The sequence below is a fragment of the Drosophila melanogaster genome, chromosome 2L (assembly GCF_000001215.4).
Source record: "Drosophila melanogaster chromosome 2L".
NCBI lineage: Eukaryota > Metazoa > Arthropoda > Insecta > Diptera > Drosophilidae > Drosophila > Drosophila melanogaster.
This window is the reverse complement of record NT_033779.5, coordinates 8,311,332-8,335,707: the sequence shown is the minus strand read 5'-3', so window position 1 is coordinate 8,335,707 and position 24,376 is coordinate 8,311,332. Positions and strand designations below refer to the sequence as shown.

The 24,376-nt window shown below is 40.9% G+C and overlaps 5 protein-coding genes across 8 annotated transcripts; 2 read left to right on the top strand and 3 right to left on the bottom strand.

Annotated features, from left to right (window-relative positions):
• Positions 1 to 2,796: 2,796 nt before the first annotated feature.
• Positions 2,797 to 8,252, bottom strand: CG14275 (uncharacterized protein). Of its 2 annotated transcripts, none has more exons than NM_135367.3 (3): positions 8,125 to 8,252; positions 5,944 to 6,060; positions 2,797 to 3,400 (listed from the first exon to the last, which is right to left on the bottom strand). In NM_135367.3, the coding sequence occupies exons 2-3, from the start codon at positions 6,002 to 6,004 to the stop codon at positions 3,015 to 3,017; spliced, it is 447 nt and encodes a 148-aa protein (NP_609211.1). In that variant the 5' UTR covers positions 6,005 to 6,060; positions 8,125 to 8,252; the 3' UTR covers positions 2,797 to 3,014. The 2 variants fall into 2 exon arrangements, with proteins under 2 accessions (NP_609211.1, NP_723374.1); NM_164807.2 differs by lacking the exon at positions 8,125 to 8,252 and adding an exon at positions 6,534 to 6,660.
• A 2,046-nt stretch (positions 8,253 to 10,298) lies between these two features.
• Positions 10,299 to 14,428, top strand: CG7781 (uncharacterized protein). 2 transcript variants are annotated; one of them, NM_001298816.1, is made up of 4 exons: positions 10,299 to 10,749; positions 12,761 to 12,934; positions 13,006 to 13,399; positions 13,467 to 14,428. In NM_001298816.1, exons 1-3 carry the CDS (start codon positions 10,695 to 10,697, stop codon positions 13,218 to 13,220), a joined length of 444 nt encoding a protein of 147 aa, NP_001285745.1. In that variant the 5' UTR covers positions 10,299 to 10,694; the 3' UTR covers positions 13,221 to 13,399; positions 13,467 to 14,428. The 2 variants fall into 2 exon arrangements, with proteins under 2 accessions (NP_001285745.1, NP_609210.1); NM_135366.3 differs by having other exon boundaries at positions 10,446 to 10,749.
• Positions 14,423 to 15,380, bottom strand: strat (stratum). Its single transcript, NM_135365.3, has 2 exons — positions 15,177 to 15,380; positions 14,423 to 15,106 (listed from the first exon to the last, which is right to left on the bottom strand). The coding sequence occupies exons 1-2, from the start codon at positions 15,297 to 15,299 to the stop codon at positions 14,861 to 14,863; spliced, it is 369 nt and encodes a 122-aa protein (NP_609209.2). The 5' UTR covers positions 15,300 to 15,380; the 3' UTR covers positions 14,423 to 14,860.
• Positions 15,381 to 15,799: 419 nt separating this feature from the next.
• Positions 15,800 to 18,819, top strand: mtsh (mitoshell). 2 transcript variants are annotated; one of them, NM_164806.3, is made up of 6 exons: positions 15,800 to 16,329; positions 16,398 to 16,632; positions 16,749 to 17,871; positions 17,928 to 18,074; positions 18,158 to 18,184; positions 18,354 to 18,819. In NM_164806.3, the coding sequence occupies exons 1-5, from the start codon at positions 16,032 to 16,034 to the stop codon at positions 18,167 to 18,169; spliced, it is 1,815 nt and encodes a 604-aa protein (NP_723373.2). In that variant the 5' UTR covers positions 15,800 to 16,031; the 3' UTR covers positions 18,170 to 18,184; positions 18,354 to 18,819. The 2 variants fall into 2 exon arrangements, with proteins under 2 accessions (NP_723373.2, NP_609208.2); NM_135364.3 differs by lacking the exon at positions 18,158 to 18,184.
• Positions 18,697 to 24,309, bottom strand: CG7806 (uncharacterized protein). Its single transcript, NM_135363.3, has 5 exons — positions 23,776 to 24,309; positions 21,374 to 23,323; positions 20,612 to 21,312; positions 19,582 to 20,551; positions 18,697 to 19,513 (listed from the first exon to the last, which is right to left on the bottom strand). The coding sequence occupies exons 1-5, from the start codon at positions 24,137 to 24,139 to the stop codon at positions 19,035 to 19,037; spliced, it is 4,464 nt and encodes a 1,487-aa protein (NP_609207.1). The 5' UTR covers positions 24,140 to 24,309; the 3' UTR covers positions 18,697 to 19,034.
• Positions 24,310 to 24,376: the final 67 nt, after the last annotated feature.

Here is a 24,376-nt window from a genome sequence, read left to right as displayed (position 1 = left end):
ATTGCAAAAGAATCCTACACACAGTTCGTGGGGATTATTCTGCACTACAACATATGTGTGTGCTACCAGTGAAGGTATTTTATGGCTGATTGGGGAATTCAACCGGCTTAAACTCAAATATAAATAAATTTCAATTGACGTGGAAAACTACTTTTCTGTAGTAGCATGTAATATATAGGTAAATGTATTTGAAAGGATAAAGCTCTTTAAAATGGTTTAATTTAGGTAAACCGGTTAATCTAAGAGGTGCCCATCAATCTACTTATAATATAGCTATAAGCTAATCGGTTCTGGTATAAATCCTTGTTATACCATAAAATATATGTATGTATTTAATTTACCTATTTCCCTCGGAATCACTTGAACAATTGCCAGGCCGATCATCTCCGGAATGCTGAGCAGATGAAATCAATTTGGCAGGCAAACAATGCCCAAGTACGTAATTTTTTCCAGCAATCACTTGCACTTGACTGCCATCGCCGTTCAAGCAGCCTCAGGTGGGCCGAAGGCAAAAGGAAAATCGACCAGGAAAATGCAGAGATTTCCTGCTACTTTTCTCGCTCTAAACTTACCACGAATTCACAGGTCAATGAGCCAACGGAGCACGGAGCATGCTGGGCGAAATGAAAAAGCGAAGCAACTCGAAGAACTATGGCAGCAATTTGTGGGTGTCTGCCATGTGCTGCATGTGCCACAGGAATTTGGGAGCAAGTGCAGCATGGCATCGCCACCATTACCATTATCAACAGCAATCAGCTTTTGAGAGTTCGTGACAAAGACAAAATATCGTTGCATACTTCTAGGTGGCTAGTGAAAATATTTACTTCGCATTGCGTATACGCCACGATGGCTGCGAAACGTGACTCAATGTGCGCTTTGAATAATAAAAACATATTTATGTGCCTTTGGCAAGAACAAAGCCAAGTATAAATCATGCAGCTGATTAACATGCGGAATTTGCGATTCGCTCTAAAATGCTAACAAATGGCAAAGACAAGGAAAGCTTTGCTGAGATTTACCACTGGCAAAACAAACAAACAAAGCTGGTTTAGTTCAAATAACCAGCATAATCAGCTTAAATTTGCTTTGTGTGCGAAGAGCAAATAAAAGCAAAGAAAGCATTCAACTCGATTTTGTGACACCATCCACCGCAGAATAAAGAATTGCATTTTTAAATTATAAACAAAAACTTGAGCTTCCATTAATTATAAACCACATTTACCACTGCTATGTGAATAGAAATTCCAACCATAAAACAATGGACATTGGATTGCATACATATTTGCGCAATGGCTTGCACAAAATGCCAGAGTCCCCCAGACAATGACAACTTTATCCACTTGAGGGGTTTTGTTATTTTTCGAGCTGCGCCAACCCTGCGTATGCGCAATTTGGCGCGTAATGACATTTATTCCAGCTCGCTTTTATGATGCATAATGCGAAGTGGCTCTCAAGTGTGAAAAATTTATGAAAAATATTTTTAAGGTAAAATTCTAACTATGCATATATATTTAAGAAAATGTATAAAATATATTTACTACATATGAGTAAAATCAATCTAAACATTTGAACTTATTTCAAGATAAAGTTAAAGTGGAACTAACTTCTATTTAAGAATTTAAGGTTTTGTTTAATATATGTTTAACCAATACCAATACTACACATCAAACAATTAAAGATATTAGGAAATTGTGGAACAGCCAGTAACAAGCAGAAATAACAGTAATGAATGATTTGCGGAACGTTTTTGGCGAGGGCGCTCATTGAATTCAAAATCAATGTTTTTTATGTTGGCGCCACGCTGTCCACGAAAATAAAAGGAAGCCAACGTCTGAGCAGACAGGAAGAAAGGCTGCCAATGAGCCTGTGGAGGATGGGGTGGCGGGGGGCGTGGCCGGACCAGAGGGTGGATGGCTGGATGGGCGGAAGGGGGCGGGGCGGATGCTGTTGCTGTGGCAGTGGCAACAAGGCGCCACTCGGGCGGCAGACGCACCCATAGACAAAAGCTGCAGAGCCATTTGAGCAGTTGAGCATTTGAGTTGGCGACGACAGAACACAAATGCTAACGCATGTAGGTCGACCAGAAGTTGTATTTGTATTTGTATTTGTATCTCCTTGCGCGTATCTGTGTGAGCGTATTTTTATATCTGTGTGCGTGTCTGCGAAGAACAAACAACAACGCTCTGCGGCGCATTAAAATCAAATAAATGAGCGGCACGCTAAGAAATCAATTTATATGAAGGTTAAGTTCAATCATATAAATTTGCAAATATTTTGAAATACTAAATATAGGATTTTAAGTAAAAAAAAAACTTAATAATGCCCTTTATTGCAGCAAAAGATCCTTCCCCTAACTAAAAATATGTTACATATATTATTAGCTTAAGCTTATTAGTAAGCTTATTATATTCTCATTTCACACATTTGAAAGAACGTCCTCGTTTTCCGTTTTCAGTGTAATCCTGTGTTTGACTTAATGGGCCAACATGTCAGGGTTTCATGCTCATCCTCAACAATAAAACTAACAAAGTTGCCCTATTATTTTTGGCCTGCGTAGACAGTGACTTTGACTCTGGGCCACAAAACAATTTCTGCAGACATTTTGGCAGCAAGTAACTGGACGATAGACAGAGATAGAGCACAGGAAGTGTGTGAGAGAGAGAGACGGAGTGCGTGGGCGAGTCCTTGGTCAATTTAAGCGTTCGTCCTCCTCATTTGCCATGAAAAATTCGATTTTATACATTTGGCGACAAGTTCAGAATAAAAGAATGCAAATAAATTAAACATCATAGATTTCTTTTAAATACGATGCTTATATTTTTATAGTAATTAAATATAAAAATACAGAATACAAGACTAAACGCGAAATAGCTGCCACGTATACATAACTAAATATGGCAAACAGCAAAGAACTTAGTGCAAAATATTTAAGACTTAGCTTAACCAGTTAGGATTAGGTACGTTTTGAATGGAGAAAACAGGATGCAGGAGCTGAAGGTGAGCTGATCGATGACCTAATGCCTGAGCATGCTGGCCAGTGCCAGACTGACGACAGATCCAACCAGACTGTAGCCCAACTGGCGGACACCCAGCAGGGAGCTGGCTCCATTGCATCCCTCGTCGGGACAGGTGCAAATGATCTGCTTGTAGCCCTCGTTGTCGGCGGTGAAGCAAGCGTTTTGGATCTTCTCCGGAATGAAACCACAGCTTCTCTCGATTCTGCGCTCGTCGTTCTGCTCGAAATTGATCACCGTCTTGCGGCAGAAGGCCACCTCACCGCTGGGCGGGACGCAGTCCGTCAGGTACTGGTTGTCCCTCTGGGCACGAGGAGTGTTCACCACCAGGCCACCGCAATCCTCGTTGTCATGCGAATTACACTGATGGCACCGAATGGCATTCACTGCAAGGACAAACCAATCATATACGTTGATTAATTGCTTTTAATTCGTAATCGTGTAATATATTCAAAAACAATTCCATGAATTAGTATAGAAATTCATTTATTAATTAATTACTTAAGAAATTTCAAAATGTATGCATTTGTGCCTTGTATTACGATTAGGTAAAGCCTCCGCTTTAATTAAACTACTTTTATCCTCGTCGACAGTAATTGGATACGTGCAGCCACTAATGGCATTCAAATGCCTCGCGATTCGCCCTTTTCAAAGTCCTCGTCACACTGACAGAAATTGTTTTATTACAACCACCCAACGCCACCCCAAAAAAAGTAATAGGAAAAAACATTGGGAGGCCGTTCTCTGACTGACAAACCGAGTCCTTTTCAACTGCAGTAACCTGAATAATTGCATGTCAACTGCTTGGGGCCAACAAATAAATGCCGAAACATCCAGACTTTGGCACGCAAACCGTCAAGAACTCAACAAAAACTGGGCTTCAAATCGCTGGGCCTAAATTGATGCGAAGTGCAGTAACCCTAACTAAGAGATATGGAAAATGCAATAGGAATATAAAAAATATAGAATATGCATGTGTTAAATAAAACATAAAGTACACAAATTTATGATTAAGGTTAAGTCTTTTGTTTCAAGCGTTTCTTACATTTTAAGTGATATTTTCTATAAATATCCATATTTATATCAGAAATATCAGAAATTTATTAACCCTTCTTTAATTTGATAGGTATAATTTCGATAGATATCAAACCAACTTGCTGTACTAATGAAATAATTAGCTCATTTAAAATCTAGTTGAATTAGGAAATTAGCCTTTCCATTGGTACGATTGCTCCTATTACCATATCAATTTTCCTTTCAGCTGATTTGACAGTCTCCATCCAATTTGGTTAGCAATACGATGGGTAAACTTGAAGCCGTCACTCAGAAGAGAATTTTTCCCATTGAATCCGGTGAAAAGAAAAACTACATTTGCCAAAGGGCAAGGACATGCTAACTTGGAGGAACAGTAACCTGAAACTCGTTATTATAAACTCGAAATATGTCTAAGCTTTTGTCAGGATTACAAATGTCGAACGGGTCGTATGAGTAATATTATAACACTTTGGTTACTAACCACTTACTTGGGCAATTAAACGAATCCAGGGTAGTGCAAACAAAAATTCAGTAATAAAAAGTCACCTGCCATAAAAATCAGTAGTAAGAGTAGTGGTAGGGGAAACTGAACTGAATTTGCATTTCTAGCATTTGCCATTTGCATTTTACATTTGTTGCATATTCATGCGGCTCACCGGTGAACTTGTGGCAAGTGCGGAAAATCGGAAAAGCGGGTGGAAATCGAGGCAGTCGAGCGCAATATCTCTCAACTGTTGCAACTTTTCGCCTGACAATTGTTCGCTAATGAAACGCGCTCTTCAGTTTGCCGTGGAAAAGGTTGTGTGCTATTCACTCGCCACTGGAATGCGCCCACAAACGTGCATATTTGCCCAACCGATTAATGGATCGAGGGTATATATATGTACTCAATAATATAATATAAACAACCACACATTTGTTCGCGTGCAAATACATTCAATATTATTTAACGCCATTTAATGTTCCCTTAACGAGTGAGTGCGAGTCGCCGAATTGCTTGGACAATCAATTTACTCCAAGCGGTGGATTACAAACGGATTCGGGCAATTGTGTGTGCGTGTGAGCATCGCGGGTATAATTAGTTTAAACTCTCGGATTTTTTTAAACAATTATTTGCCCGAAGTGATATGTCGAATGATGAGGTAATTGCTACAAACGCAGTGGGCATCGCTTAATTATTGAACGTATAAGGAAAATCAAAAAAGTTCTAGCAAATAAAATTAAACGAAACATAAATTAACAAATAAAATATTTTAGAATATTATCTTTCTATTCAGTGAAGCAAATATTATTTAAAAAACTTGTAATATGAATTCATCATAACTTAGTACGATAAATGCCAATATCTAGCGCTATTCATTTCAGAAATCAATAGGTTTGGCCATTTATCATCCTTATTAAAATCCCCCGTCATTTATGAATTTAGTATAGTTTTCTTTGCTGTAGAAAATAAAAACTTTTCGATTATTTGAAGCTCAATCTGGATAAACACATTTAAATTTGGCGCTTGAATGGGCAGCATCAATTTTCTTGATAAGTTTTGGTGAGTCACGAATGCGTTTGGCATCAGTTTCCACCCCGCTGATTATATGGCTTCTTGTTTTGTGATTGGTTTAAATGATTTCGAGTAGGGAAAAATCAATCAATTGGCGAAAAACCAATTTTGACAATCACTAAAGTGTTGGCCAACCAATTGGCCTTTTGTATTACACTACATTGAAAGTGATTTTCAATTGATTAGCTGAATAAAAGCTAGCTGATTACTTTGAAACATAGAACACTACCTACACTGCACATAATTCTAACTTAATTTTTATTAATTTTATTAGTTTCAATTTAAATCTATTCCATTTCCTAAATATTATACATTTTTCTGATAGATATAAGAACTTACCTGTTAACAAATTGGCGGCCAAAACAAGGCACATGGCATAGACGTAGGTTGTGATTGCCATTTTGTGGTTTTTGATTGCAGTTACTAGATTTCCAGTAGACTTCTCCAACGCTGATGCTGTAAGTAGTATTAGATTTTCGCATTTTATTTATCAGATTTTTCTCTCTTTTTTGCATTGAGGTTTGTTTGTAATTTGATTAGCACTAGAAGCAGCGCATTGTTTAATTAGCATTGCTCTGGTAATATTAATAATCTATAATTCTTTGTATACTACTCTTATTTACACTCGTAAACCGGTATCAGAACGTGGCTATTAAACGTGACAAGTGCAAGTGGTGTGCTGATGCAACTTTTGGATTTTTTTTTTTAAATTTGAATATTCAACGAGGCGGATTGCAACAAGTAGCTGCGAATATGTAAATTTAATTTAAATGTTGTGTACATCCAGTGAGTTGTGCACAGTTCAAAAAAATTAAATTAAAATTTGTTTTCTACCCAATTAGCTTATATCCATTACAGATTACAATCGAAGTCGTTTTTCACAAACAATTTAAGCCCTTTCAAAATGTTATTCGTATGCATTCAATCACCTTTGATATTTTCAATAAAATGCTAAACAACTCTTTATGATCATAAGAAGTTACAGCACACAATTAATATATTGTTGATTAATGCGAACGGACAACTGGACGCGAGCACCGTCGAGATGAATCTGAAAACTTGTATTTGACTTTTCGAAAAACGTTGATTTTTCAAAAAGCCAGCTCATTGCGAACTGAGAGCCGAGCCGAGCAGATTGGCTTCGGGAGAGCGAAGAGAGCGAGATCGGCCCTAAAGGCAGCAAATGGAAAATATGTGAAAACTTCCGTCACTCGATCGTCTTTACGGGGTCGTTTTATATCAACATATATACCTATGTATGTTAAATACATACATATATGTGCGACTATATAGGGGGATGCTACACAAGGTAGTTTCCACGCCGCATTGATAAGCTCCAGCTTCGGTTGGTTTCAGCTTGGTTCTTAACCCGAATGCAAAACACAGTCCAAATGGAATCCACCGGCTTGAACCAGTTAAGTCCGAATTGTGACGTCACTCGCAAACAGCTCCCAAAAAAAAGTAAATAAACAATGTATGTACTATACAATACTATACTATATATAGCTTTTGAATAGCCACTTACTATGCCTATTAACAAAAGATAACCATTGTTTAAGTAAGATTCCCATATGCAGCATAATATTGGTAGTATAAGCCAATAAAATGCAATAATGGCTAATAGCCATATAACTTTATAACTTTTCATTACTATACAAATAATGTGAATGTTAAGTTTATAAAAACTGACGTACAAATTACCTAGATTTTCCATAAAAAAAGTAATAGCTAATTCATTTGATAGGAAGTTGGAATCTCAAATTCGGGCCAAGATGTCATTGGCTCTGCAATCTTTTCCCATCGAGTGATCGATTTGGTTCCGGTGAGCTGGGTTTTTGCGATAGGAGCACGTTCTGACCGCCATAACATGGACTGTACGAGCTCCATAGAACGGCAGTTCCTTATCAACGGCGCTGATTAGTTAAAACTGGTTCGCACCTCCAAAAACTCAGCTGTGGTGGTTCGGTCTAGTCCGCATCGGTGACGAAGTCAGACTTTCGGACTCAACTTAATTGGGAAAATCAGTGGATTCGTCTTATCTGTCTCTCTTCTAGTTCAAGGCGGTACGAATTTCTTGACTCATCATTAAATGTTTTAAATTTTGCCTGACGTAAGGTACATATCTGTGCAGTGCATTCATTAGGTGTTCGATTCTGCAAACAATGCAACTAATTTTTAATTTCCACGCTGCATTGTGTGAAGCGCCAAGCTAAAGTGAATATGCATATTGCCGCGCTCAGTTGCCGGTTTTAGCCAGTTTGAAGTGGTTCTTGGTCGAAAACAGCTCTCAATGAAAAGTGGAAAATTTCCTTAACTTATTGTGATTGTGTGGGGAAATTTTTGGAAACTAATTTTCCTATGTAATGGTAAAATCTTCTGTTCATAAATTATGAAAGTGAATTTATCTTTTCTTTTATTGTGTTTGCTTGGAAATGAAGAATCTCAAAAAGCAAACTACACAAACTGATCTCAAAAATCTCACTTCTTGCTATCTATTTATTTAATTAAATTAGGAAATACCTTTTTTCTTTTGAAATTTTTTACTGTTTTGTTGCACTTCTATTGTTAGTTTTTGTTTGTTTGACTTTAAGTGTTTAAATTCCCACCGACAGTAGAACCAATCTACTGCAAATTCAACGTGTAACTGAGGTCTGTGAATATGAGATCTTTGTCTTCAGCCAAATGACATTGGTGGGTTCGTATCGAAGTCAGAAATCGGAAATCAGCTGATCTGCGAGCATTATTGGGAGGTCAGACTGGGGATTCGTTTGAAACCAAAAACAAACTGAGGCAAATGAGCCCGATTCTTGTTTGCTGAAACCGGTTTGCCGGATTTTTTTTTTTCTAACAAGTGATTTCTGGAAACGTATCTCTCCTGTTCGCGATTTCAATCGCCAGACTTCATGATTAATTGCGCATAAAATACGAAATTAATGCGAAGCCACGGAACAAAAAAAAAAAAGTAAATAAAGGAAACTTATTTTTTGGGGCTAATGCTCTAATTGAAACAAGGGGAAATTCTCACGGCAAATAACCCATATTTTGTTAGAAAAGCTTTTAGTCGGTTCTTCAACACATTAGAAGCGGTAGCTTAAAAGCTTAAGATTTCAAAGCTTCGCGTTTTAGTCGGACTCAATGTTATTTAAATTTAAACAATTTGTTGCTTAACATGTTAGTCAACATTTTGATTATTCGTACTTTAACCCCAATCCAAAGCGAAAACTCTTTTCTTACTATCGCTATTTATAGTCGCAAACATTGTTTAATGCAATCAATTTAGGGACATCACACTGAGAAATATTTATTTTCTCAATTTTTTATTTAAATAAATTGAAGTTATATTAATAAAAAAATAAAATAAATACACCTAACATTGTAATAATGAATAAAAAAATATATAAAAACGATTTAAGTGTGTCAAAATAAAAGTAAAGTGAAGATAAATGCTTACAAAATATGAGGCTTCCAAAATACTTATAAAAGATCGACTGCATATTATGAACCTTTTTTTTTTTAAGTGTAAGTACAAGCGCGACTGGGAGACAGGGTAACACAAATCTCCCCAAAGGGCAATCTGCCCCCACGGATTCCTCAATTTCGCGCACTGATTGGGGCACAAAAGCCAGGCAAACCGATCTGCAAAAATATATGTACATATCATACATACATATATGTATGTACATATATAGTGCATATAGTGAGTGAAAGAAAGACTTAATTCAATTGACCAGCGTCTTGGGGCAGCAATTTGTGCGACTTTGTGATAAGCAACGTGGCTGGAGCTTCAAGAGGAAGCCTGCGATTAAGCTTAATTAATCCCGGTGGATTTGATTTCTGCTTCTACTGTGCGACTTCTCCGGCTATTCACGTGCTCACGTCCTCCTGATCTCCGGCTATGGATTGAGTGTCTGGACGCCTAGTTGAAATGGCGCTCAGGGTTATGAGTGAATGAGGCGAATAGTCCAGTGCACTGCCTTCGGCTAATTGCAGCTTCTAATTGCGACTACTTAAAAATACATAAATAAAAAGTGAGATGCCAAAATAAGAAGAAACAGAAGTGGAAGTGATTAAGAGCAGATTATTTTAATACAATATGTAAACATGTATATATTTCAAAACACCTAATTCAGGGAGCACGATTAGCTTTTTAATGTATTTGTTTATACAAACATTTTAATAATCTTAGCTTAGAGATCTCATTTCTGAATCGACCTTTAACGGCCAAACAATTGATAGGCAATGTGATGATTATTTGAGTTCATGTTTTAATTTCTACTACAACCTGTTAATATGTGATTAATAATTTTTAATTAAATTAGTACAGCGACGAAAATTGTTTAATAAAAAAACGATTTAATATAAATCAAGTTGAGAACGTTTTTATTCACCTTAAGATGTTTAATGATATATGAAGGACATATGTTTTAATTCTAATAATAATCGAAATGAATGTTTTTATTTTACATTAAGTACGAAATATAATAAAAATCGTTTGAAACCCCATCCCTGCAGACCAGTGTCATTTGAGATACTTTTGTGGCCACACATTCGCATCTCCTGACCCACACACACACACACACACACACATGCAGAGCGTGGAAATCGCAAAGAGGACGCACACTCGAAAGCTTCGCTGCCAAAGCTCCCTTGCTGCAAGCTAAAAACTGAATCCGAGTTTTAGGCTGGGATTGGGTCTTTCTCCCAGCAACCACTAACCACCGACCACCGACCACCACCCACCACCCATCGCCAGCCGATGCGATCCGATTCGACTCATCCGCCCCGTGGGCTGGCTGTCCGCAATTCGTGTTCGTGGTACATTTGTCGAGTGCGGCTGCTGCTTCGCCCAGTCGTTTGCCGTTTGTCAACCGTTAGCCAGCGTTTGCCGTGAGCGCTAGTTTCTTGCAAGGAATTTATATATATAAAGATAACTACTATATATATAAATAAAGTGGAAGCAGTCCATGTTCAGTGATAGCAACTGAATCGGAATCCGCAAAATCGGTGTTTCTAAAGTCGCCAGAAACCCAAATAGTTCAACTAATATTTAGTGTTCAGCTAAAAAGTGTTTCAAGCATATTTCGAAAAAAATGCAGTACATCTATGTGATTAGTGCGCTGATTTTGGCCATCGCCGTGCAGCAAGGTAAAAAGGATTTAAGTCAACGGACTTCCGACGCGACGCGATTACGCGATTACATAACGGAAGATATGATATGGTTGGGCGAAACGAGGAGGGGCTGTTGCCTGGGGGCGTTGCGGAAATTGGGAGAGCTTGTGGCGTCAGGATGGCGCCACAGTCAAAAGGCCAGAGTATCTGGAGTATCCAGAGTAGCCGGTCGACGTGGCGCCTTTTTGTCCACCCCGCTGAGTAATATTTGCATTCAATAGATATATGTATGTGGATATACTTTGGGTGTTGTGAGCTCTCTCTTCTCGAGGAGCAAACTTTTTTCTCTACTTCAGTTGTTGGCTCTCTGCCACAGCTTTTTTCCTGAGCTGGAAAAAAAGGAAAATTGAGAAGGATGAAGAGGGGAAGGAGGGGGGGAGATTTGCCTGGGTTCATGGCACGTTGACATCTCTCAATTAAAACAGATAATAATTAGCACACAGTGTACTATGCTTTCGCAAAGGATAATTGCGAGTAACTGGATCCTTCCTCCTTTCGCCGCAAATCCCAATTTAAGTTTTCCCACATATGTATGCGAGTGTGTGTATGTGCAAGGATTATGTAGGACATGCGCACTCTATTTGGTTAAAGGTCCTGGGGGCCAGTTGCAGTTACCCGATATACCCAAAACCAAAATCCGCTCAGAGACTTATATAAAAATAAATTTAATTACTATTTCATAAGGAAACTTTAAACCTTTAAGGAAAATTTTAACTTTCTGTTAGGAATTTTAACTTTCCTATGTTTGAGTATGCATACCCATATTTTTCGCGTTCTATGCAATTCAATAAATGCAATTGACGACTATTTATAGACTTTAATAAACCTAAATTGGTCATGACTAAGTGTAAACAGTGGAACCGAACCATGAAAACTTTTTGGGAAAAGGGTTGCAAGAGCATATGTCCCATATTTAATAAACAGTAGTTTTGAAACTTTATCTTTATATGTCTTAACACTTCATATGTCTATGAATCATCTGAGATTCGTTTCATATTCGCTACTTTCCTATAGAATATTGCAATCCTTTGTCGCTATGAGCTTTTCAGCTCTCAGAGTATCTAGACCAGCCCGTGGAGTGTTTCATCTTACAGTGGACCTTTTCCCATTGTTCTCAAGCATCTTCGCCCCGAAGTAGGCAGCACATTCTTTTCCGCCCTGCTTATGTAACCCAAATGGACGGAGAATAATAGACAATAGTACTCGGCGAGGGCGGCGAGTTGCGGCAAAGTTATTTCGAGTCCATTAGCAATGTCGATGGCTCAATTAGCAAGGCACTCCTAAGAGCCTCGCAGTCTGGCACTAATGGAGGCGTCGATGGAACCGCTGCCATACCCAGGTGGAGATGACATTACTAGCATCTCCATGCCATTGTGCCACTTTTGACACAGCGTGAGGCAAAAGCGCATCGCAGGTTGTACGGCGGAGCAGGTGGCATTCCCATTCTGGCGGACATTTCCAGCTCGTATATACATATGTATGTACATATGTGTATATATATTTGGAAAATTAAATAATGCGAATCTCGTGTCGCGCACGACCTTAAATTCAATTTAGCTGGACGGTACACAAGTAATCACTAGTGATCACTAGTGATCTCTTTATATCGCATTTGTTTACACGCCTGTTTCTTTCAGAATCGCTTGTTTTGTGAAACTATTAAGGTTAAGCATATGCTGCTGCCAATGGAAATTTTCTAATTGGCATTAACTATGGCTTTGTGTCCATTAGGCGAAAGATTGCAAGTGGGGTAGAAAAAAAAGAACAGAAAGGTGGCAGCTAAAAGGAAACTAATGGAATGTTAATATGCACTCAGGATGCACAAATGCAATTACAATTAAGGAATTGCTTTGTAGGTGCAGTAAATAAGAACTAACTGGGGAAATAGAAAGGATAGGCATATTTTCTTATATATAAAATCATTGATACTGAGATAGTTTACTTGAAATATTGCTTAAATTTATCATAAATAATTAAATTTTTTCAGGATATGCCATCAAGTGCTTTGTCTGCAACAGCCACAAAGACGCCAACTGTGCGCTGGACATACCGCCGGACAATCTGCTGAAGGACTGCGATGAGCAGTACTCGTCCCGTGGCAAGGGAATACCCACATACTGCCGCAAGATTACGCAGATCATCGAGTTCTCGGTGAACAGCCGTAAGTAGAACAACAATACCATATAATCATGTGAATGGTTAGCCTGGTTAATGACAACAATCGCATTGCAGTGCCCCCGGATAGCCGTGTGATTAGGACCTGTGCCTATCAGAATCAGACCTCCACCAACTATTGCTATCAGCGTGCCGGTTTTGGTGGTCGGCAGGTGGTCTGCTCCTGCGATACGGATAACTGCAACGGAGCCGGAGCGATGGGCGCATCGGCGTTGGGCGTGGCAGCCATGGTGGGCCTCCTGCTGAGCGCCCGTCAGTATCTGCAGCGTTAAGGACGAAAATATCGAGGGTGTCCCTCAGTTGTTTTTGTTTGTTTTATCGATGCATCCACCCAGTTTTTCTTTCGTATTGCTGCTGCTGACTCTTTGACTTCTGTGACACTTTCACCGCTTTCTCCCGCCCCCCTTCACATCATTAACAAGGTCCACTCGCAGAGCTGCTCCAGAGTCAGGTAATAAATGGAATCCAACAATCCATAATCTGAATGAAATCTTATAGTTAATATTTTATGATTTCAGCTCTGGCCCAGCCTGATTTTGTAACATTTTTTGAATGGAGAACCGTAAAAGCTTTATACAAAGTATTAAATAATAACATAACTCCCTAACTAGAAGTGTATATAAAAAAACCAAAGAGAGCATGTAAACAATTGGCCAATATAATCGTTCAAATCTTTTTACATTAACAGGCATTTTGCAAACTAACGTATTAAACGAAATCAAGGAAAATAACGATTAAATAAAACTAAAACCTACCGCAGTTGAAAGTATTAAACAAATCGAAAATAACGAATAAGTCAAAGATGGCCACAAAAGCTAACGATGTTAAAAATTAAGGCTACCCACAAAATAAAAGTAGTACATAATAAATGTTAACACTCTTCGCCTTAGTTTGTCTATTTTTATTTAACACAAGACTCGAACTAAATTTCGGCAATAGCTAACATTAAAAAATTAAACAATTTTAACGTAATGCTCAACGAGGCGAACACTTCATAGAATAATTAGCAAGCAATTGGGTCGAAGGTCGTCCCTGGATAATCCAAAATGATAGTTGTGACACGCTTAGGGGCGACGACCACGCCCAGCCCACATCTCCGCACTCCCAAGGGGAAAAACACTCGTTGTTGTAACCAACTGCCAAAAAGGATAACTTTGAAGTCGTTTCATCTACCGCATAGGCACCACCATCCCAGCAATGAGAAAATGAATATACCAAACTATTGGGATAACCAGTAGGGTAATGAAACCTAATGAAACCTTTTTGTCCAAAGTAGCAAATAATTGCAGATTGCAGAATCAAAGAAATACATTAAAACGTTACACAAACCGAAGCAACAAATACATTGTTTTTAGTTCTTTTAGCAAAATAACAGTTTATAGTAAAAAATTTTTTAGTTAAGAATCTCCTCTTAAATGCAATATTTGTAATGCAATAAAATTGTAAAATGTTTAAAGTGAAAAACAATAAATATGAATACAAAAGAGCGATGTTTTTAATGACCAGGGTGTTTTCTAAGTTTTCTGAGATTTTAAAACGAAAGTTTTAACAAATAACTAAATAATTACTAATTTAAAAATGCTTGCACAATCATTTGCTAACCAGGCACGTTAAAACGTTTTATTTCGCTTAAATCTAAACTCGACAAACTAGGCCTTCGATTTCACGGATTTTCAGCGAATTCGTTCAGCGAATCTTCACTAAAAGCATAGATACTTCTGATAACTAGAGGATGGTAGTGTACAAATAGTGCATGTTCAAGGAAATACTCAATTACTTCACCCTAACTAAATCAAATGAAAATCGCTTCTATTCCGTGGCATGAAAAACTGATACATTAAAGATTAGCGGATAAGTGGCATGATAAAATGGATTGCAAGAGACTGGACACACGTGTTTGGCATCGCTGCAGCTAGGTGTCCTTGTGCACCACCCTCTTGAGGGCCAGATAGCAGTGGCGGGTGCTCAGATCATGGTAGCCCACAGGTCCTCGCTCGCAGTCCGCGCAAACCAGAAACTTTCTGCCGTCCACCGTGTTGGAGAACCCGATGTTCTCGAATGTCATCATGTCCTTGACCAGCCAGAAGTCTTTCAGTGGCTCGCTGTTTAGGCTGTCCGCCGTTCGATCCTGCTTCTGCGTCATCAGTGGCACATCCACCTGGTCGCAAAGAAACGTAAACAATTGGATTGCTTGCCCAGTCAGAAGGGTTTAGCCGTTCGGCACTTACCTCCTCCTGGTTGTAGGTGCCCTCTTGTGCTTTCAGCATCAAACAGTTGCAAAACTGGCAGCGCACATTTGATTTGTTTTTCCCATCGGTGATTTGCTCGCTAAAATCAGCTTCCTCTGTCATTTTTTTGTGGAATTATCTCAATTTTGCAACAAATGCGTAAAATGTAATCAGTTGATACCCAAGCAGACGCTTTACAACACTATGCCGTTGAGTGGTCACACTGTGTCGTTATCGATAGACGATACTTATCGCCGCCGTTAAGCCACAAAATTCAAAAAAGGGGTTTCCGTTTCCGTTCTTACAAACAAAATAAGGTAATATAAGTAAACATGTGGAATATCCACTGTGCTTAACAAAATTTTACTTATTTAATAAGTTTTTAAACACGGGCTACATCCCATTATCTCATTTAATTCCAACCAATCACAATGATTTGCCCAAATATAATAATAGAGCCGATAATCTGTGTCAAACCATGAGATGGTTTATCTGAATACCCTGTAAAAATATTGTCACTCAACTCCAATCCTTTGGTCCTACTAAAAGCTAGCGATATTAGAATTGAAAGACGATAGCTTTTTCGATTGCTTGGCAACTCTGGTCGACGTTTTGAAAAAACTCCTTTTCTGTTCTGAAACCCTAGGGAGCAGACGGTTCTTACTTTTAGCCAAATCTTCGTCGTCAGGGGATACCAACACCAGTCCGTGTAGTTGCCGCAGTGACTCGACAATCCACACGTGTGATTTGGATAGGATAACCTTAAAATCGAGATACGAATTCTGAGCATTTCTGTTGTTTGCTTTCGCCAGTTTTTTTTTATTCAGTTTTAGAACCCAACTGCCAGGCAGGATCATGAACATCCCCATCTACCAAGTGCCCTCGGTGACCATGCAGTCGCTGCACCAGCAATCTTTGTACCAGCAAACCTATTTGGATCGCAATCGCATGGTCACCGATGTATTTGTGCAGGAACACGTCTCGCAGAGCTCTTGGTCAATGGCCGGTTCATCGGCTGTTTTTATACCAGGCCCCATTATAACTGGTAGTGCCCATGGACACTGCCATCATACCGCGACAGTTTCGACTGTAAGTCCTCAATTAGCGACCTTTATGCCTTTTCCGGGCATGCAGTACTATGCGGCAAGCTCAGGTGCGTTCTGTTTACTACTATTGTTTTTATTCACTATTCATTGCGTACCACCACCTACCTCCCTTTAGCCACGATGAACGCCTATGGCCATAATCAGATGTATTCTACTCGTGCTTCGGCCTCCGTCGGCTTCTATTTGCCACAGTACCATGCAAGCTGCAGTCATGAACAGCCGAAAAAGACGTTCTGTGCGGCTCAAACGCAGACCCAGCAGACGGCTAAGACCAGTTGCGATGTGGGCACCCAGGTGGATTTGGATGCTGAAGAATTGCGCTCGGAGGCTAGGAAGCCAAGACCAGAAAGGTAAGGCTAGATCCTCTTAAAGAAAAATATAAAAGCTTTCTCAAAATATTTTCATAGTGTGTATTAATAGAGTAATTTCGTATTAAGACCTAAAACAAATAAATAAAACGTTTCAGTGTTGTTCCTGAAGAATCGAGCATTAGTTCATTGGAAAGCGGCGCAGGCGATGGTTTCCGAGTGCAAAAAAAGCTGCGCAACTCGGAGGTAAAGCTGCTGGACCAGCGTCTCCATGATATTACCAGAGTTTCACTTCATGGCAGTGAGATAGCCGAACGTCTGGCCAATGCCCATCGCAATCGTCCGTGCTTCAAGAAGATCGATACACTGTGCGCCCGCCTGAAGCAGGATCTGCTGCGTCCGGATGGCGTGCTGCCAAATATAAACTCACAGGGCATTGCTTGGGCCGTTAAGGATTTCATATTCGTCTTTACGCGCATTGTGAATGCCTGGGTCATACTGAAGGGCTACGTGTATAATACTCCCGATGCTTTGAACAAGATTAAAGATGAGCTGCCGTCGGGCTTTATGGCTTCCTTTGATTCTTGGCAGATCTCAACCCTGTCCATCGTAAAGATGATTGTAAAATCCTTTGTAAATCTGGATGAGCTGCTGCAGAAGCAGAAGAACAGCTTTTCCGGAAAAGATGGGGCTCCCATTAACCAAAGCAATAGCATCTCTCTAAGAAGTTTTATAGATAGCAACGATAGCAGCGGCTTGGCACAGAAGTACCTGGGAATGACCACTGGACATGGACCCAGTGCCTTTAGTACACCTAATAACCAAATACGTAATAATGCAGCCTCAAAAGGCCAAGAACCCACTTCATCTGCACTTTACAAACCGAAATGTGCATTAAATCTAAACTATCTGTACACCATGATAGAGGATTCGGAGGAAACCCAACGCCATGTAGATGCCAATGGTACTTATCTGAAAACCGGAACGTATCAACCACTGCAAAAGGAGTCGATGCAACTGGAGATGCCGCCAGCCAAGCCAAATGACCATTATGTGGAGCGGAATGCTAACCAACAGGCTTTGCCATCTCAAGAGATTCCTAACGCTCCAACTCCGAAATCATCTCCACAGTCGGATCGTCCGCGAGATGTGAGGTCGTACACGAATCCATTTAGCGCGATCGGAAAAGAGGTTACCCGGCAGCTGTACGAGTTCAGTGACCGTGTCATGGAGCTAAAAAACTTGGAGCGCTTCTTTAAGAAGCAGTTCACTCGCAACTATGTCAGTTATCTATGTTAAGTTCCTACAGCTGCCCATTAATTGAGCTACCATTTTAGTATCCAAATTTCTATCAGCATTGCCAGGATGATTTTATAGACGTGCGTGCCATTATTTTGCGGTGCGAGAATTCCTCATACCATCACATTTATCAGGCTATCCATGATCTGCGCCGGATCATCTTTACGGTGCGCTGTTATCTGCAGGTATTGGTTTGATTCCATGCAACCATCTGCTACACTCTATACAACTTTTTATTTTCAAATGCCATTCGCTGCTGCATTTATAGGTCAAGGAATAATGTATCCAATCCAAGGTATCAGTATGAGTTGGCCATTTAATGAACTAATGTACTAATCACACTGGTCTCATTCGGGCACTAATCTCATATATATAACCTATTAACCAGATCACCAATTAACTATTTACTACTTGTGTACAAACAGCAAGGCGCATTACTAATCTTGATTTTATGATTATCACAGATGTACACGGACGAGAACCTCCTCTACTACATTGATCTCTACGAGCGCTCTGTGAACGACATGCTTTCCAAGCCGCCACATTATCCCAACCAGTTTGATCACATCATGGGCAGGCCAGGCGAAAAGCTCTTCAACTATGAAATCTAAGTGAAAAAGTATTGACGGTTGAGATTATCAACTGAAATTTAAACGATTTATGCCACTTATTTAGCATTTACACGCGTGGGTTGAGTAGATTCATTAATTTTCGAAATCAGTGAATTGAGGCAAATTTTGACAAATCCATGCTTTAATGTTAATTGACATTAAATCAGATTCATTAATACCATAACTCCCGTTCTTTGGTCGCAACATTTATTCAGCATGTAATTAATACAGGTCTTATATTTTATAATGTAGTATTTATAACATAACGTTTTGTTTTTTGTACACATTGAACGGATTCAACTGCTTTGTTAAATTCACTACAAAAATAGTATGTCAATCAAGTTTGAATTTGTACAATTAAATAAAAATTGCGAAGTGATGCTAGATCTCATCAAATTTCATAATTTTGAATGTGACTCAAAATGGAATTGTTAGTTAGGAACACAAGTATGATAAAAATTAAACAAAGTAATAAATAAAATTGTGTAACAATTGACTTATATACAATTCGTAGTTCATAATCGTTACTTAGTGCTAATTCGATCTGATAAATTCCCCTGGATCAATGTCCTGCGCCAATAGCATGCCGTAGAAAATAGTTGAGCTATCGGAGGCCAGGCTTTGGGGATTGCCTTCCTCACAAATCCGTCCATCATCCAGCACTATTATACGATCCATGGCGTGCAGTCCTCGCAGGCGATGTGCGATGAACAGGAGCGTGCAACTCTTGAATGCATTTCTTAAGGCCTGCTGTATGCTCAGATCAGATTCGTCGTCTAAGTTCGAAGTGCCCTCGTCGATGGCCACCACCTTGGCGTTCTTCAGCAGGGCCCTGGCCAAACAAAGAAGTTGCCTTTGACCGGCGGATAGGTTGTTGCCACATGTCTCAACTTTTCCATCCAATCCGCCCAACTGCTGAACGAGCAGAGTGGCCGCTGCGGAGTTCTTAATGGCGTGCCAGATCTCCGAGTCGTAGAAACCATGACGCGGATCCAGATTTTCCCGCACAGTGCCTGAGGAATGGTGTAAATATGTTTTTTTTAGTTTCTAATAGTTCATATTAAAAAATCGTTATGCTCACCTTCAAAGAGAAAGGGCTCCTGAGTGATAACTCCTATGCGTTCCCTGAGCACACTCAAAGGCAATGTTTTTAGATTCACCTGATCCAATCGAATCTCTCCGTGCGTCAATGGTGCCACCCGCAGTAGGGCAGCTAAGACAGAAGTTTTACCAGCTCCAGTTCGTCCAACGATGCCAATACGCTCGAAAGCTTCGGTTTGGAAGGTTATACCTCTCAATGCCGGCGCCAAGTGCTCTCTGTAGCTCAGTTGGACTTCTCGAAAACTTAAAACTCCTTGGGTAGGCCATCCAAAAGGAGGCTCAGCACTTCCGGATGCATTCTGCTCTTCCTCCAGCTGCAGATACTGATCTATACGCTCAACTGCGACCAGTTCCTGCTCTGTTTCAGCCACAGCATGAAGTAGATCTCCCAATTGACCAGTTATGGAGAGCGCGTAGGAGATGCATAGACCCACCAAGCCAGGATTCGTTGTGTGAGAGGCGGTAATGGCAGCCAGAAGACCTGCTCCTCCGACAAGTAGTGTTCCCAGCAACTGAAGTCGCAGAGCTAACCATTGTTGCGCAGCCGACTGTGTCAACTGAGCCTTTATGCTCTCCTCGAGTTTCACTTGGAAGTCCCGCTGAAATCTCGGACTAGCTCGCATACTCCTTATTGTCGTCAAGCCCTGTAGAGTCTCCGTAAAATGTGTGTAAAGCGGTGACATTGCATTGCTCGATAATCGTTTGATGTCCCTGGAGGCGTGCCGATATCGCTGCTGTAAGCTTAGGTAGATGGGCACCATGGGTATAATCACCAATCCCAGCCAAGGCATCGCATATAGACTGACACAGAGAGCTCCCACTAAGCCAGCAAGTTGCGCCAATAGTATATTCAAAATGAATGGCAGCGAATCGTCCACAGTGTTGGTGTCCGAAGAGAATCGGTTCAGTATGCGTCCCACTGAGGTGATGTCAAAAAAGTTGAATTTGGCCTGAAAAATGAGTTTGTATTAAACGTTTTCTTTACATAATTATGCCCAGCAGCTACTTACAAACATGACTTTCTTCAGTAGCTTCTCGTGCATAAAGATGGCCGCTTTTATTCCAGCGTAGGCAAACAGAAACGCCCTGGCCAAAGTCACCAAGGAATTGCTCACAGCAATGGCGGTAAAAATGCTCAAATAGAACTTTGTTGTGTGCCCAGACTCCGTTTCATTGCCCACTGTCGGTCGCATAAGAATGTGATCCAGGGATGTATCATTCTTGTGGGGATCCAAGGTTGTTTCAGTGACCCAATAAGCCAGCCAGGCATCACTCAAATTTCGTGTCAATTGCATGAGGACTACAGATAGCAAAACAGTGAAAGCGAGGGGGGAAGTCACAGCCTTCCAGTAGCATGTAAAAACGTTTCCAGAAAGATGTCCGTACTCCCTTAATTCTTCCAAAAGCAGACTATCCAGACTCTTTTTGTCGTACTGGTTGGATAACTCCACTGAACGTCGCCTGACTGTTGGTTCCTGCTCATCGTCCGCATCTTCATCTAGGCTTAGCTCAATGCTCTGGGTCATGTATTCACTCGGAAGGAGTTGACCATCCTTCACCTGAAGAATCTGATTGGCGTGGAAGAACAATTGAATATTTCGTGTGACCACAATGCGAGTTTTGTGCTTAAGAAGTCGCAGGATGCAGTGCTTAATGATATGCCTGGCCACATGGGCATCCAAAGACGAGAGCACGTCGTCCAAGAGGTAAACTATCAATAGAATAGGAAATTTTAGTTTGGAAACTAGAAAACATGTTCAAGAAATACCAACCCTTTTTATCCTGATAAACCGCTCTTGCCAGTGCAACTCTGGCTCTCTGCCCTCCCGAAAGTGTTCTTCCATTCTCACCGACACCGACCAGATCGCCTCCAAGGATTTGGAGATCCTCCTCCAAAGCGCAGGCATGCAAAACTGTTTTGTACCACTGTTCATCAAACTGGGCGCCCCAAACTATGTTGTCCCTAATGGTGCCCCTTTGGAGCCATGGTGACTGGGGCACGTAACCAAATCCAGTTGTCAATTCCTGGACGCACACCTCGCCATCGGTGCACTGCAGATTGGCAACAATGGCAGATAGAAAGCTACTCTTACCACCACCCACAGGTCCTTCGATGCAAACAAGCTGTCCTGCCTTTATGTCCACATTTATATCCTTCATGCGGAATGGAGTTGGAGATGTTTGTTCATCGCTATCATGACAAAAGCTGGCGCACTTCATCTGCAGCACACTGGCTTTTGGCGCATCCAAGGGCGCATCATCCCCTGCGCCGGATCCTCCGCTTCCTCTCATTATGGGATTATAGTACGATGAATAATCCAAATTGGGCACATCCATCAGTTGTTGGACTCTCTTAATGGAAACCCATGCTTCAATTAAACCATTGAGCACCCATGGAAAGGCATTCAATGGTCCAATGAGCATATAGAGCAAGGCCACGCTGGTATAGGTGGTAGAAGCTATCAACGGATTTCCCATTAGTACGGATACGCCAAATGTGAGCAGGCACATAAGCACGGGAGTGGTGGCCCAAAAGTAAACGCACATGGCATCCAGATATTTCCTCTTCGATAAAAATCGCAGCTCCTCCTGCCGGAGTCCTCGTATCTTTGTTATGAATATATCCTCCCAGGCATTGATCTTGATCTGCTTGGCTCCTTGCATTGTTTCCGTCGTGGCAGATAGCCTTGCATCCTTGGCCGTCATTAAACCACTTGAAAATATGCCAATCCTCTTGGCCAACCATCTATTAATTGGAATCAAAAGAGCAGCGAATATTACTCCCGCCAGAAATGCTGCTCCTAGTTGAAGATACAGCAAGTACAATGTGGTAAACAGCTTGAAGGGAATGCTCCAGAAGAAGTGAAAACTTATGCAAGAGTTCACAATCCTATCCGTATCCGTTGACATAAGATTTAGCAAATCTGGCTTGGATTCCTTTAAGCCCCTCGCCTCTAGTGCTTTCCTGTATATGGAGTTGACCACTCCCACTCGCATTTTCATCGAAACCATGGCCATGCGCCAATCGAAGTGGGTGGCACACACAGCCGATAGCAATGTGCTGCCGAATAGACCCAGGGCATAATAGTATACTTGATTAGGATCTGCGTGATCCTGTCGGAGAAGTCCTCCGAGCAGTAGAGGTCCAGCAAAGCCACTCAAGTCGGCGATCAATCGAAGGATACCAATAAGGTAAAACTCCACACCAAAGCATCTATGCAGGGCTCTCCATAAACTTTGCGATTGCGATAGAGCCAAGTGCAACTTCTCGCTCAGTCGTGTGATGTTCAGGGCATCGGGGAGATCGAACAGATCCTCAATCTTTCTCAGCTTTCCAGCCACTCCTTTCAAGATTAGGGGCTGAACCCAGTGGAAGAGGAAACGCGATCCCAAATTGGCTTCGTCCTGGGCATGACCCAAATGGCTCTCATTCAGATCGAATTGAAAATATGTATATCGCTGGGATAGCAGGCCCTCATCCTCTCTGGCAGAAACTCCTGATCTGGGCAAACTGGAGTAAACAGCACTTCCTTTTGGTATTAAGGTGACTCCAAACAGAAGATCGCAGACCAACGTGGCCAAGCTCCAGGGCCACCAGCTAAAGTGTCGACTTGTCCGCAGCCAGACTGCATCCAAAACGACTACTGTGAGCCAAACGACATTGATTAGCAGCGATCCCCGATGACTAAGCTCTCCATATTGACGGGCTGTCAGTAGGAAACCTGTGAGTGGGGGAGGAATAGGAAAACTGATTAGCAAAGGGGTCATAAATTATTGTTTGTAGACTTATCATTTTATTGCAGAATACTACTTCTCTGCTTTTCTCAGAAATTTATGTATGCTTCTATTTAACAGACAACATAAAACGCCATATATTTGTAAAGTTAGGAAGTGAAACAAAGGAAGTTGTAATTGCCTGAATAAATCTAGATATATGAAAAGAAAGAACTACGTTTGTTTTGCGGATAAAATGGCAATTCATTTCAAAAAGCAAATAAATGTGCCAAGTTAAAATGTGTTAAGCATTAAACTGATAAGGACTAATTACATATTTGTATTTGATAAAAAGAAAGTCGGATATACAATCGCAGCCCCTAAAAGGGAAACCCGCATATGCACCTAAGATATTGAATCGAGATGTAAACCCCCGGAGAAAGGAAAACCGCACACTCACCGCTGTGAACCACCCACATAATGCATTCGGCACTGACAACCAGCAGATCCGCCGCAAACAGTTCAACGCCCTGCTGATGGAAGGCGAACACCTTGGCCACCGGTAGCAGGGCCAGTACCATGGCCAGGAAGGTACGAATCGAAAGCATACGCAATTGCAATCCATTACGTACGACATGTCGTGACTGATTGCCGAAATTGTAGGCGGATATGGCGGCGAAGAGCGTGTATACGGGCAGCTGGAGCAGGATCTCCTGAAAGCAAGGCAGCAGATCGTTGGTCTCGTTGGCGAACGGTTTCAATCCCGTCGGACAGAACTGCGTCCAGTTCCAGGCAAAGTCGCCCCAGTCCACCACAGATGACATCTCGATCGAAATCTTTGATGGATTCTTTGGTCTTCCGCTAAACTTGCTCAGTTAGTCATCGCTGCCTGCATATTTGCACCACTGAACCACCGAGTGGCGTTAAACAAAGCGATAAACACAACAATTGGACCTCAGATAAAGTTCGTAATGAAAATACAGCCGCTATGTGGAGCCGCAGGGTTGCCAACTATCAAAATCGTTGAACGGTTTCCTTTTCGTCTTTTTTTTTGAATGGAA

What these genes read in the sequence shown, in the direction of transcription:
- CG14275 (NM_135367.3), bottom strand. Translation starts at nt 6,004, where the DNA reads ATGGCAATCACAACCTACGTCTATGCCATGTGCCTTGTTTTGGCCGCC. An exon ending in GGCCGCCAATTTGTTAACAG is followed by an intron (nt 3,401 to 5,943) that starts GTAAGTTCTTAT and finishes TTGTCCTTGCAG; the next exon opens with TGAATGCCATTCGGTGCCAT.
- CG7781 (NM_001298816.1), top strand. Translation starts at nt 10,695, where the DNA reads ATGCAGTACATCTATGTGATTAGTGCGCTGATTTTGGCCATCGCCGTG. An exon ending in GGCCATCGCCGTGCAGCAAG is followed by an intron (nt 10,750 to 12,760) that starts GTAAAAAGGATT and finishes AAATTTTTTCAG; the next exon opens with GATATGCCATCAAGTGCTTT. An exon ending in CGAGTTCTCGGTGAACAGCC is followed by an intron (nt 12,935 to 13,005) that starts GTAAGTAGAACA and finishes ATCGCATTGCAG; the next exon opens with TGCCCCCGGATAGCCGTGTG.
- strat (NM_135365.3), bottom strand. Translation starts at nt 15,299, where the DNA reads ATGACAGAGGAAGCTGATTTTAGCGAGCAAATCACCGATGGGAAAAAC. An exon ending in GCACCTACAACCAGGAGGAG is followed by an intron (nt 15,107 to 15,176) that starts GTAAGTGCCGAA and finishes CTTTGCGACCAG; the next exon opens with GTGGATGTGCCACTGATGAC.
- CG7806 (NM_135363.3), bottom strand. Translation starts at nt 24,139, where the DNA reads ATGTCATCTGTGGTGGACTGGGGCGACTTTGCCTGGAACTGGACGCAG. An exon ending in GGTTTATCAGGATAAAAAGG is followed by an intron (nt 21,313 to 21,373) that starts GTTGGTATTTCT and finishes TTCTATTGATAG; the next exon opens with TTTACCTCTTGGACGACGTG. An exon ending in GGAGCCCTTTCTCTTTGAAG is followed by an intron (nt 19,514 to 19,581) that starts GTGAGCATAACG and finishes ACCATTCCTCAG; the next exon opens with GCACTGTGCGGGAAAATCTG.
- mtsh (NM_135364.3), top strand. Translation starts at nt 16,032, where the DNA reads ATGAACATCCCCATCTACCAAGTGCCCTCGGTGACCATGCAGTCGCTG. An exon ending in GTACTATGCGGCAAGCTCAG is followed by an intron (nt 16,330 to 16,397) that starts GTGCGTTCTGTT and finishes ACCTCCCTTTAG; the next exon opens with CCACGATGAACGCCTATGGC. An exon ending in AGGAAGCCAAGACCAGAAAG is followed by an intron (nt 16,633 to 16,748) that starts GTAAGGCTAGAT and finishes AAAACGTTTCAG; the next exon opens with TGTTGTTCCTGAAGAATCGA.